This window comes from Dromaius novaehollandiae, chromosome W, assembly GCF_036370855.1.
Source record: "Dromaius novaehollandiae isolate bDroNov1 chromosome W, bDroNov1.hap1, whole genome shotgun sequence".
Taxonomy (NCBI): Eukaryota; Metazoa; Chordata; class Aves; order Casuariiformes; family Dromaiidae; genus Dromaius; species Dromaius novaehollandiae.
Genome location: NC_088130.1, coordinates 15,838,820 through 15,851,315, shown reverse-complemented (window position 1 = coordinate 15,851,315; position 12,496 = coordinate 15,838,820). Strand labels below are relative to the sequence as shown.

The 12,496-nt window shown below is 41.8% G+C and overlaps 1 protein-coding gene across 1 annotated transcript in view; it reads left to right on the top strand.

The window, feature by feature from the left end:
* The first annotated feature begins 305 nt into the window (after positions 1-305).
* Positions 306-12,496, top strand: part of LOC112978803 (solute carrier family 28 member 3) — a 40,946-nt gene continuing 28,755 nt past the window's right edge. Inside the window, exons 1-2 of the mRNA XM_026092534.2 lie at positions 306-397; positions 8,065-8,166. Coding sequence (XP_025948319.2) covers positions 341-397; positions 8,065-8,166 — 159 coding nt within the window. The 5' untranslated portion in view covers positions 306-340. The remainder of the gene's footprint in view (positions 398-8,064; positions 8,167-12,496) is intronic.

Here is a 12,496-nt window from a genome sequence, read left to right as displayed (position 1 = left end):
CCCCGAGCGAGGCAGGAAAGCCAGAAGTCGTGTAAAAACACATTTGCCTTTGGGCTCGCCTAGAGAGGCATCTGCCTTTTGGGGCATGCAGTAATCCTCCCTTCTTGTCTTGGGAAACACTGAATTCAGTCTCCCAGCCGGCCAAAAGGGGCTGTTCCAGGGGAGCGAGAAGGTGGAGCCACCGAAGGGTGAGAGCAACCTGAGAGTGCCTCCAGCTAACCCAACCTCAAGCGATAGGCACTGATCCTGTGGATGGATTAACCAGATGCTGGCTGCTGGTGTCCTGTGCCACAGGTAGCTCGTGGCAATCACCCCAATCTCTCCTGCTCATGCTAGGCACATGGAGCTGAAGGAGACTGCCCGTGACCACTCGGGAGTGCACAACTTGGCCTTCCAGGTAAGCTCGTTTTCTTTTTCTTTCTTTCTTTCTTTTTTCTTCTTTTTTTTTTTTTTTTTTTTTTTTTTTGTGGGAAAGAGGGAGGACTAAGAAACCGTGAACAATGCTCTAGTTCAGCACATGAACAAAGAAAGAGCAATTTCTGCTCCCCGCCCGCAGATCTTTTACACCACCCTGCACGTTTTGCACTGATGTCCTGCCAAAGCTCTTACACAAAAAGCCGGAGCACAATTGACACATTTATGAATAGGCTCCTTTTACTGCCTTCTGCTGCTGCCTAGCATATTGGTATCTTTGAAAAGTCTCCTGACTCAATAATAATTCACAGGCTGATGGTTCTCGCTGCTAACACATCCATTTATCCCATCTGCACTGAACTAAAGCTGTATTAGTGGCTGCTTTCCCGGAGGATTGCTAATTTACAGTTCTGTTGAACGGGAGGTCATTGCTACGCAGCAGATGCCTGTCTCGTCAAAGCAATGTATATTAGCAATACGAGGAAAACAGTCATATAAGCGCACTGGGGCAAATCTTTCTTCCACACATGCCACTGCTCAAATAAGGCAGATGTTTCTTTGGAGACACTAAGCATCCAGCATAGTATGGAACAACAGTGATATCCAAACACTCTGTGTCAAGAATTCAGTATTTGTCTACAGAGACACACAAGGGCGAGACTGATTGGATAATCTGCTGGTTAGGGAATATTTGCAGAAGGAAAGAGATGTAGGGTCAAGTCCCTACTCCAGGCAATAGTAAATAATTCACGCTAAGTGGGACAGCTTCAAGGGGAGATGGAGATAATTCAGAGATAATATAATAGTCCAGTGGTTAGGCCGTTCTCAGGGTAATCAGAGCACACTCATCACACTGCAGCTTCAGAGCAGATGGACGAGCAATTTGAACTTGGGCCTCCTTCAGTCCAGGGAAAGGAGATCAGGGAGGGCTTCAGCCTGGCTGCATCTGCACCTGAAGTAGGTGCCTAAGACAGGGCGGCCAGCTCCCAAAGTCTGTGCCTACAACCCTGCAGAGGAGCAAAGCACCTCCCTGGCTGCAGAGGCTAGGTGCTTCGTGCTACTGGATGGTCTGAATTTAAATAGCACCTCTTTCCCCAGCAACCTCCACAAAGTAGAGTGACACCCCTTCACCCCTTGTTTTATGCATCTGACCCACCTAAGCGATGTGCAGGGAACCAGGCACTTCACCTCCTGCCCCATCCAGAAAGTGGCAGAGCCTCTCAGTCCCCTCTGAAATAATTCAAATGCCAAATCAATGAGACTGGGCAATAGTGGAGTTTGGGGCTTGAGGCAGGCTTTCTGGTTGTTTTTTTTCAGAAACACCAGAAGGGAATATACACATATACAGTTATGCAGTCTACCTCTGACTCAACAAATAAATGATACCCTCAAGAAGATAAGCAGAAGAAAATAAATAACTTTCTGCATATACAAAACCAAATCGCAGTAGAAGCCACAAAGAAGAAAAGAATCTCATCAGCTTTTCATATTTTCTCGTATTTGAGCTTTTGTTACATGAAGAACAAACAGTTTTTTTCTTCCAAGGCATGGTGTCATCCGGTATTTTCTTCTCCAATGCTCAGGTACTAAGCAACAAGTATCTTCCCTGAATGATAAAATATAAAAGTGTCCTGGAAAGGAATTAATTTCAGTCATTTTAAATAGCTGTGTGGGATTGCACTCTAAATATACCTTCAGATGTACCTGAGCTGTTTAATGATTAAACTGCAAAGTGATAGGAAAAAAAAAAAAAAAAACAGGGATAAAGTAAACCCAGGTTAGGTACTTTGTTTCGCAAAGTAAATAACATAGCTCTCAGTGCAGCTCAGTGCTATCTAGTGATGGGTTAAGGATCTTATCAGAGTTGTTGTATACCAAGAACTAGAGGCATTGTGCCTGCTGTTGTGGAGAGAACCTAACAGGATGAAGAGGTTGTAGTATATAGTAATCGTCTTTTTAGCTATTCATACCAATGTTCAAAGGGGAATAACTTTTTGAGCTCTTTCCAGTTTTCACATTGGCTATAAATACTTAAATGCACACATCTGTTTATGATGCAAGAGGATTTCCACTGCAGCACGGAAGCATGACTCTTTTTCATCTGGACTGTAGTAGGCTCTCCAAAATGAGTTATTCAGTGTTATTTTTCCAAGACAGTGTGCTCTCCATCTGCATAGTATAAATTTCTACTAAAGCCATCAATTACATTTTTAAAAACGCTTGATCCTGCAAAATATCAGCTACTCTTTCTGTATGCTGCACAGGTGCCACTGGAGCTACTCAGAGGAAAAGCCTCCAAAACTGCAGGTCCCGTTTTATTGTCCTGTGATAATGCCAGTATCTGGGAGACTCAGAAGCAACTTCCGCACCTCATTTACAGCTTATTGTGGTCTCAAAAGAAAACAGGCAACAAAACCCACACGTACAGCTCCCGATATCCCTATCTGATGTTAGGGACAGCTCAGTTACTAGCAGCCACTCCAAAGTACAAAAGGGGAATGAAGATGGTGCATTACAATAAGTAAAGTAGTTGTATTGATTTTAAGAAGATATGTAGCACTTCCCACGCCCACTGATCCTTCCCAAACACACTCCTACTCCCTCAGCACAACATTGCTGTGATAACAACCTCAGTGCAACTATAAAACTTACATACTAAAATTTCCTGCTTTGGATGCTACCTCACAGCTAGAATCGACAGATTGCTGCACTGTTTCCGCCAAGACATTCAGGCTTTTGCTATTTTTATTGCCCTAAATACATGGCAAAATTTAAGGAACCTAAATCATTATGAAGTATGCTATCCACATAGTTTCATCACTGTTAAGAAGACTGTTCATATTAAGTGTGTGCATGGCAAGGCGATATGCTGTGTCTATATTGCAGTATAGTACATAAGACGTGGAGATACTACTGCACCTTTTGCTTTCAGTGCAGTTCAGTTATCACCTCTCTGATGGCACTGGTGAAGCATCGCTATAGTTGTCCGCAGGATTTCCAACTCGGGAAACCCTGCAACACTAACAGCAACCCTAAAACTGCAATTGGATTAACCTAGCTTGTTTTTAGCCCTCGTTTAAGATGTGGAGGTTTTACCTAATCAGTTCTGCAGGTTCAGATCTCTGCTAATGATGACATTAAACAAGAAGTCACACTTCTTCCCTGAAGGAATAATAAGAGCTGGCTCATAAAAAGAAATGGCAGGACAGACCAAATACTCAGGACTGACTTTTAAAAGGAACTCAGAGCTAAAATATAAACTAAGTAAAATTCAAAGTGCAGATAACCGCTAATAAATATTTATTGTTCCCTGAACTGTGATTGTCAGTGTTGTGGTGCATTAAGCAGTCAGAACCGGTTCCTATAGCAAAGCACTGTGTGCTCGCAAGAAGTTGACCCAAGGAAGGATCCCCTTTAAAACTCTGCCTTTTACGCGTGCTGCATAAGGATGCAGGTATGGCCATAATGTGTGACTTTCACACTCCGTTCCATTCAAACAAGCTAATATAGCCTTAAAAATGCATTTTCCCCCCTCTCTCTGTGTTTGTCTCCATCCTCCACAGCTTCCTAGATATTACTGATTAGTTAATTTAAAGTATATATATTATTAAGGTTTTCCATTTCATGGAAATCACTGTTATAAAGTCCCTTGGACATTATGAAGCATTGCACTGTATCCCTGCAGCAGATCCAATGAGGAAAGTACACGGTCCTTTCCCACAGTTCCCAAATTCACTTTCCGAAGACACGCTTGTTTTCCAGAACCATTTTAAAACGGTTTTTTTTTTCCTACAGTCACGTACTGCTCCATCTCTTACAGCAAACAAAGCTGATCATACCTCTAGGCTCTTTTTTCGCTCAGACTAAAGTAAATACTCCTTGTGAGAACCATTTTCAGGATTCTTGTGTTTGTCATCCTCCTTGGGTTCCTGCACGCTGTCAACAGACATTTTGAATGCCACAACTAGGGAGGTCACGGACTCCTTGTTATCTTTGCAAGAATGCACAGATTTTCTTTTCCTGTTTCAGTTTCTCCAGATTTTACTTTCTGCCTCTCATACATTTTGTTTGCTCTGAAAGCAAACAGCTTTCCTATTGTTTTTTTTTAAGGCCACCTTATGCCAGGCAATTATTCTGACTTGCTCATCCTGCATTTCTGGATATCTTAACATCGACTTAACATCAACAAACTAAGCTTTTAAAGAAAACATTAGAGGCAGGTGAGCCTAACTTACGGTTAGGAACACCTCATGTAGAGTTAACCAGATGAACTTAAATCTGGCAATGCATTTTCTTTACGTGCTGTTTCTACAGCCTATTTACTTCCGTTTAACACAAAAGCAATGGACTGAATGTTATCATTTGGCAGGAATTTATGAGCTTTATGACTATTGATCCAAAAATCCCTCTGCGGTATTTAACACGCATTTTAACTCCTTCAGAATCATGACACTCTGGTTAACGAAAGATAGCACATTGTGGAGGGGAATCTTAGAGGAATGATTTTCAATTGGACTGAAAATAGGCAATTTTTGAACTGTAACTCAGATGGCTTCATTTTGACTGACTGAATGAAAGCCATGAAATCCAATCAGGTGACTTAAAACAGAGTTTTCCTTTGTAGCATATGTTTTCCACTGAGTTCCTTAACCATCCTGACTTTCCTCTCCAAAATTAATGTAATAATCCTTCCTTCACCACCACAACAGTTTAAGCAGTTGCCGGGGTGCTCTGACAGCCAATCTGTTTTCATCACTAACTGGAAATGGCTGGAAAACCATCTGTTCTAGTGCGGGAGCTGTTGCAAAACGCACAACCAAAGATCAGCAATAGCAGTAATGCTCACTTTGTAAAACTGATTCTTCTCCCTCAAAACCCGGGGAGGAAATAGGAGGGAATTTCAAAGACTGTAGTTACGCAAAAAGACTTGACAGGTGAACTCCTCCTCTGTAGGAAAACAAGCAAACAGTGAAGGAACACTACACTTCTAAATACAATCTAGCTCCACGCCCTCAAATATTTCACTGGCAGAAAACGCCGATGAATAAAAGTACAGCAAATGGAGTGTGAAAACAGAAGCTCCACTGTTTAACACTGTTGTATCGCAAACACTCAAAGTAAACAGATCGGTTCTGTAATCCTTCTTGCAGAGCTTAAAGGGAAGAAGTTCCTCCCTTGCAAGCTTTTTCTAAGTTTAAGTTCCTGCTCACTTATGTCTCTGGGCATTGAGCAGGTTCAGCAGTGACTTGGCACATTGCTGGATCTGGCCTGCGGTCATAAAACAGCTATGCTGGCAGTATTGCCTGGGGACCGGGCCCCAGCTTTCTGCTGCAGTGCTTCCTTCTGCAAAGGTTTCTGGTGAGGACACAAGGACCAAACACGGGAGAAGCCTTACTGCCCTTCCTAGGTGCTTAGGTAGGTGGCAAGCACAGACAGTCTGACATTTTATTGAGGAGTTTCTTCCACCAATTAAGAAAGTTTCTAAGAAAGCAGCAAAAAGGAATCAGCAGTTTTAATTTGTCACTTGAATACTGCTGTCCTTATAAGAGGAAGGAACTCTTCTCTGCAAGGGGTGGGGTTAAACAGCATCCGTTTCCACTGAGCAAAACATCACCGTGTAAGAAGAAGGATGATGAGATTGTACATGAAAAATCACCCGCAAAATACATGAAAATTCCTCAGCCTCACACAACTCATTCAAAGACTGTTTTAGCCAACAAATTCTCTCTCACTTCAGTAAACTTGTCATCAATACTAATTAACCAGTACCTACTAAATTTGGCATATGCCATAATGCAGTGTGATCGGTTGCAATCGGTGTTCCCTGCACTTGCAGAAAATAGCACAAATCTACCATTCTGCAGCGCGGGCTTTTTAGTTCCAGCAATCCTGGGATGCCCTTGCTGGTTTTGTGTTAGATAAGCCATGCACTCATGTCTTATAATTGCTCTCTGTCTGAAACTCCTATGTAGTTATTGTGGTTGAGCAGTGTGTTGGGCCAGATGACTTCCAGAGGTCCCTTCCAACATAAGTTATTCTGTGCTTCTCTTGCTGGCAAACAGCAGCTTGCGTGTTTACTGTTATTCCCCATGTTCACAAAGAAAAGTCTGAAGAAATCTCTGCTTTTACTCGTTCAGCAGCAAGCATAGAAATCTCCAAAGAGACTATGCTTGGGCATGGGTGTCAATTATAGAACTTTATCGCTTCTATTTCACTATACCATCCTGTACAGTATTTCTAAGATACTGTATGAAAGTGCTACAACTAAGCCTTGCTTCTTGAGGGGTTTTTTTGTGCTTTACGGACTGCTTATTAGAGGTTTTAACCGTGGATTGTAGGGGCAGCTATAGTAAACTCTTAAGATAGCGTGGTTAAAAGGCAAACCGCCAGCAGAGGTGCTCTCTCAAAAAGAAATACATCCTTCTTGAGGGAATGTAAAGACACTCCTAGGGTAAGGAAGAGAAACTGGCATCTGCTCTATCAAGGCCACAACCAACAGCTGCTTGTGAATCCTTCTTTTTCTCTCAGATGTATAAAATCCTAGAAACAGATTTTTACGGAAACAGATTTTTTTTTTGTCAAGTTTGAAGTCAGAATATCTTTAAAGAAAAGATGTTTCTGAAGAGGGTTCTCATTGCTTCTAAGCTCATATTTCCATTAAAGGGCAACATTTAGTTTATGTCTATTAGTATTGCTTATTTCTACCTTTATCATCATTTATTATGATTAAGCTTATTTTGTATCATTCATTTGCAAATGTTTATTATCTTAGATGGTTAAATGTCTGATTTTAGATGACTATTTCACTGGTACCATTACCACGTAAATAATGAAATATTGCATGTAATAAAAGTCAGTGAAATGACCATACTGTAATTGGTGCTATAAGAAACCACTGAAATATAAAATATTTATATCAGTTGGGGAAATTAGTTCTCTGACATTTTGTTCAAGCAGCTTTCTCACCAAACCAAAATAAGAAACAGCCATCCAAGGATCATTAAAAAGAATTAATGTCTTCTTCAAAGAATTAAGAAACAAAAAAACTCACCTTAAGAATAAAAAGGCACGCAGAAATAGTGGTCAGTTATGTCTGACAGAAAAGTGCAACTCCCAATACACTCCATTAAAACGGATATCGCAGAAACTTAATGCGACAAAGCTAAATGCTGTCTTTACAGTTACTCCCAGAGTTTTATTTCGGAAGCAGTAGAAGTACATATTGAAAAAAAAATTACTTTTTTACTCCAAATGCATTACTAGGTGGTATTTTCTTTAATAAAACTACTAACAACGAGACAAAGTCCGGATAGTATAGTTTTACCATTGCCAGGGAGAACAGACAGATCTCTGTGACCTCATTAAACCAGTCCTGAGGCAAAGGGCAGCACCAGGAGGAGAGGCTAATTTGGGTCAAGAAAACAGCAGGTCCACGTTGGTGGAGCACCATCCTTGAGCAATGAAGCTTTGTTTGATAGCGGTGGGACTGGGACACCCGAGCTCTGTACACTGACTTTTGGGCTCTTCCATATTAGTAAAGTAAAACACAGAAGCACAAACATCATACTATAAATCGGTTCCTACTGCCCATGAAAAAGGCTTTCAGCATTTGATTTGAACAGGTACAATTGCTATCTTGTCACATTCCAGAACGACAGCGAAGATGTGGATGTTGTAAATCAAGAAGGTCCTAGAGATAGTTCACAGAGAATCAAAAATTCACAAAATGAGAAAACTGTGAGTACTAATCAGGTGAGTTTTTCTTTTTTTCTTCTGACAAGTGAAAAATATACAATTACCAGAAGAACCTTGTTTAAATTCAGAACTGAAAATTCAATGTAAGTAATTGGTTTTGATAATACATCCAAGACAGATATTTTAACAAAACCCAAATTTGATTTAAAATTCATAAACTGACAGGGAAGCCAGTTCTGTTCTCAGAAATCCATTAAGAAAAAAAAACAAAAAATTGACAGGACACGCAGGACTCAGAAAAATGTTTTATAATGTCATAATGGCTTCAAGCAAGAGACAAAAGAGGCATCAGAAATGATGGTCAAAGGGACAAGGAGTTGTTGGGGAGGCATTTTCTCGTGGAAACAGAAGACCCGGCAACACTGGTTTTAGTGATGCCAGCTTTCAGACAGGACATATATATTTATTAAATATCTGTTCAGATTAGGGCAGTAATCACCCATCCAAAATAGGGGATATCTCAGCGAAACACAAGCTGGAGGCAACAGCTCTGACTTATGACTGACCAGAGGAAAAGGAAGATAATACAATACAGATGACTTCCAAATGAAAGCATCTATTTTCATTTCTTTTGACTTTAGGTTTGTCTAGACCCGCATAGTGCCTGGCTCATTATGAATTCACGAGTCAGATAAAAAAATCTTTTTCTTTTTCACTGGTGTCATATATTAATATTTTCACATCCACGTGCAAAAAATAATTATCCTGCAAGTTCCATTAAGAACTTCATGTACTTGCCTATTTTGAAAACATATCTACTTGTCAAGTTCAGTGACAGCACTTGAAGCAACATGCAAGAGAGAAAAGGTTTCCTGATGCTGTGGTCATTCATTTCTATTTTCTAATGATTTTTTGATTTGATCAGAGGCAGCAAAGGCATTAGTTCTTCACTAGAAGTGCCTCTGCTCTCCTCCTGGCTGCCTCAAAGCTGACGTGGTCCTGGATTTACAACAAAGGACAAGATCACTCAGGAAAAGATCACTTGTGCTACTTCTAATATGCTCTCCTGGAAAGTCAACTGGGATCTGAGATCCTAGGAGAAGTGGCAGACAATGTCAAATATCAAGGAAAAGGTCAAAAGAGAAAGAATAAAAGGACTGTCAGAACTGTTGGAAACTGTTGAAAAATTGAGAAAAGTGGTCACAGTCAATGAAAATTTTAATTTTAATAAAAAATGCCACTCTCTCATTGAAAAAAAAAAGAAGGTTTGAGAAAGTGTTCAGCCAGTTCTTTGTACAAATATGCTCAAGATATGCATATCCACACTGAGAAACTCTCAGAGGTGCCGTGCCAGAGACAGCAGAGTTTATCTTGGGACTTTGAAGCAGACCAGAACAGACTTTGTTATGTCCGGATGACAGAAGTCCATGTGCTCCACGCAGCTCTCAGGTCAGTCTCCAGAAGTACCAACACGGCCCAAGAGCCAGATCTGGCATCATATTTGGCCAAAGAAAAAGCAAGAAAGGGAGTTTGATCCATTTCTGCCTTGCCTTGTGCATCCACACACAATTAGACACAAAGTGGTATCTGAGTTTAGATTTTCTTAACTCTTTTTTATGTAGACAGAGGAAAGCATTTGTGACAATAAAATAGTGACAGTAATACTCTAGGCATATTTAAGTACTTTGTCAACAATGTGAAAAGCCATGGATTGATGCTTTTTACATTGAAACAAATCAAAAGAAAAAATAGGTTATATTCTTGATATAAACTCTTTGAAAATAATCTTTTCCCCAGCTTTCTGCACCTGGAAACTATATTGTGGTAACATATTGCACAAATTCAAAGGGCAGGGAAGTTAAGCTTGGGTAGCCTAAGATGTACTGCATAGAGTATTCTCCTGTTTATTGCTCCAGTTTTACAGCCAAGAAGTTTTACATGCAATTTAAAATCATATCATACCCTATTTTGGAAATACCTTTCCAACTTCTGATGAGTCTCAAAATTTGAGCTGACATATCGCAGTTACGTTTAATGAGTTTCCGAAAAATGCATCACATCCACATGCCAGAAAATGTTATTGCTGCCCGTTGATTTCAGGGGAACTGCTTGTTTTCAAGCAGTTTTGAGGCAGGTGGATGGCAGATCCAGATGTGACAAGACATCTGGGCACCCAAGAGTTCCCACATACACCAGCAAAGCAGCGCGGGAAGGAGCACGGGCGACTTCCACAAGGGAAGAAGGGAGTGCGGTGGCGACCTGAAAAAAGACAGGAGCTGAGGGTGCAGGGAGGCAAATAAGGGGCTGACAAGGGCCTTGGGCTTTGAGGTGCCATCTGGAGTGAGGAAACAGTGCCAGAGAAGGTCGTAGCCGCCTGAGAGTTTGGAGGCACGGCTCTTCCACCCAGAGGCCCAGCCACTCCTGATTTGTCATGTAGCCTTGAGATTTCTGCAACTATAGATTCAAAAATCTGAGAGAAGGACTGGGATGCAATAGAGCCTTAATTTAAGCTCGGGAAAAAATGGTACTCTGGTGCCATCAGCACTCACTGTCCCTCAGGAGAGAAGCCCACCTCCTACAGCTGCTGGGAAGGATGCTCCTAGTTACCAAAAACACTAGCAATTCAGCAGGCAGCAGCATCTGCATTTCAGATTTACTTTATTTCCGTTAATAGCAAAGAGAAAGAAATCAAGTTTAGGCAAAATACAGCCGTAACTTAGAGTGCAGCTCCACAGAGTCGAATCTCTCCCCCGCTCCCTTCTGAACACTTGAATTACGAGGACTGAGAGATTCCTATCGGCATCGCATTGCACTTTCTCAGAGAAGAACGAACGGCAGCCTCTACATACATATTCCTACACGCCACTTTAATTGCTGGCCGTGTCTCCTTCCTTTGTTAGTTTTGCCTTTGAGCTGTTTCATTTCAAATCTCTCGCTAGAAACTAATTTAGGATATTCCAGGGCTTTCAGCAGGGTCTGTAATACACAGCAGAAAAGCCAAACTGAAAGGAGGGGGGAGGCCTGTGACGTCTTGATTTACAAAGCTGTTTGGGGAATACAGTTAGCATAAACATTAATAATAGAAAAATCTAAATTCTCCCAACTTACGACTGTTCCACATGGCTGGCCAAATCAGACCATTTTCTATCTAGACAGTACCATATAGTCGAGAATGGCTCGATATGTGCTTAGGAAAATACTGTTTGCGCAGTACAGTCTCCAGCCACACGTGACATAGCACACAACCGGCCATGCTGCTCCATTTCTGCGTTAAAACAACACGTTGAAGCAGCAAGGCGCGCAGAGCCAGCAGCCACGGTGCTCCCAATGAGGCAAAACGCAGTTATTCTGTTCTTTTCAAATGCCAAAGCACCACCACAGCCAGGTGCTCCCAGGCCCCTGGCCACCGCCTGGTGCCCCCCGAGGGCCCTGCGGTGAGTGCTAAGGTACGTCCACACAAGGTGAGCGTTCAGCCTTGACTGTGGAAGTCGTCGCCCACCGTTCGCCCACGGGGTCAATTTTTGGAGACGGGAGCAACTCAGGGTGGGATAAGGCAGCCCCTTTTCTGCATCTGTACTGAAAACATAGCACACTGCCAAATGGCTTAAGGGGACTTGTCTCACTCTGAACAAGGGCAGCGGCTGAACTTCACAGATAAATCAGGCACTTGACACAACATCAAGACAAACTACTATACTAGACTACATATACATAGCGCAAGGTAAGATTACAAACCTGAAGTGAATAACCTGGGACAAGCGGAGAAATGACCGATTTCCCTGACAACTGGCATTACAGGCACGGAAAAAAAAACCACATCTGTGCCGGCTGCACAGAGACCACACACAAGGACTGCACACGCTGACTTGCTCTGTGGGCACAAGCTGCGAGACCCCCGAGCAGGCTCCACACAGGCAAAACCCGCAGGGAATTAAAATGCTCAAATTTTAGATGTGCTTACGCAGAGCAGGTTAAGCTGTGATTTTTTCCCTAAACCTGTAATATGGCCAGATTCGGGTGGATTATGGCTGCAAAAAGGTACATTCCTGATGAAAATGGGATGACTGGCCAAATTTCAAGTTTCTACTGCAAAGCCCACGGATGTGAGAGCTCTTAAAAGATCGCTGCAACAAAAGCCTTTGCTTAGTAGTTTTACTTTGGAATAGATTAATTGGCTTATTTGAATTTTTTTGAACAATAATCAAAAAAACGCAGCCATTCTCCATAAATTTCAACAAAACTGAAGTTTTGCAAAGAGAGAAGCAATGAAAATAGGAGGTCGTCAACAGGAAGCACTGGGCATCCTAGGGCTCTTCCAGCCCTACCTACAACACCCACTTTTTGTCACTTAGGCACATGCATTCTGCAGTGGGATCTTTTTAGCTCC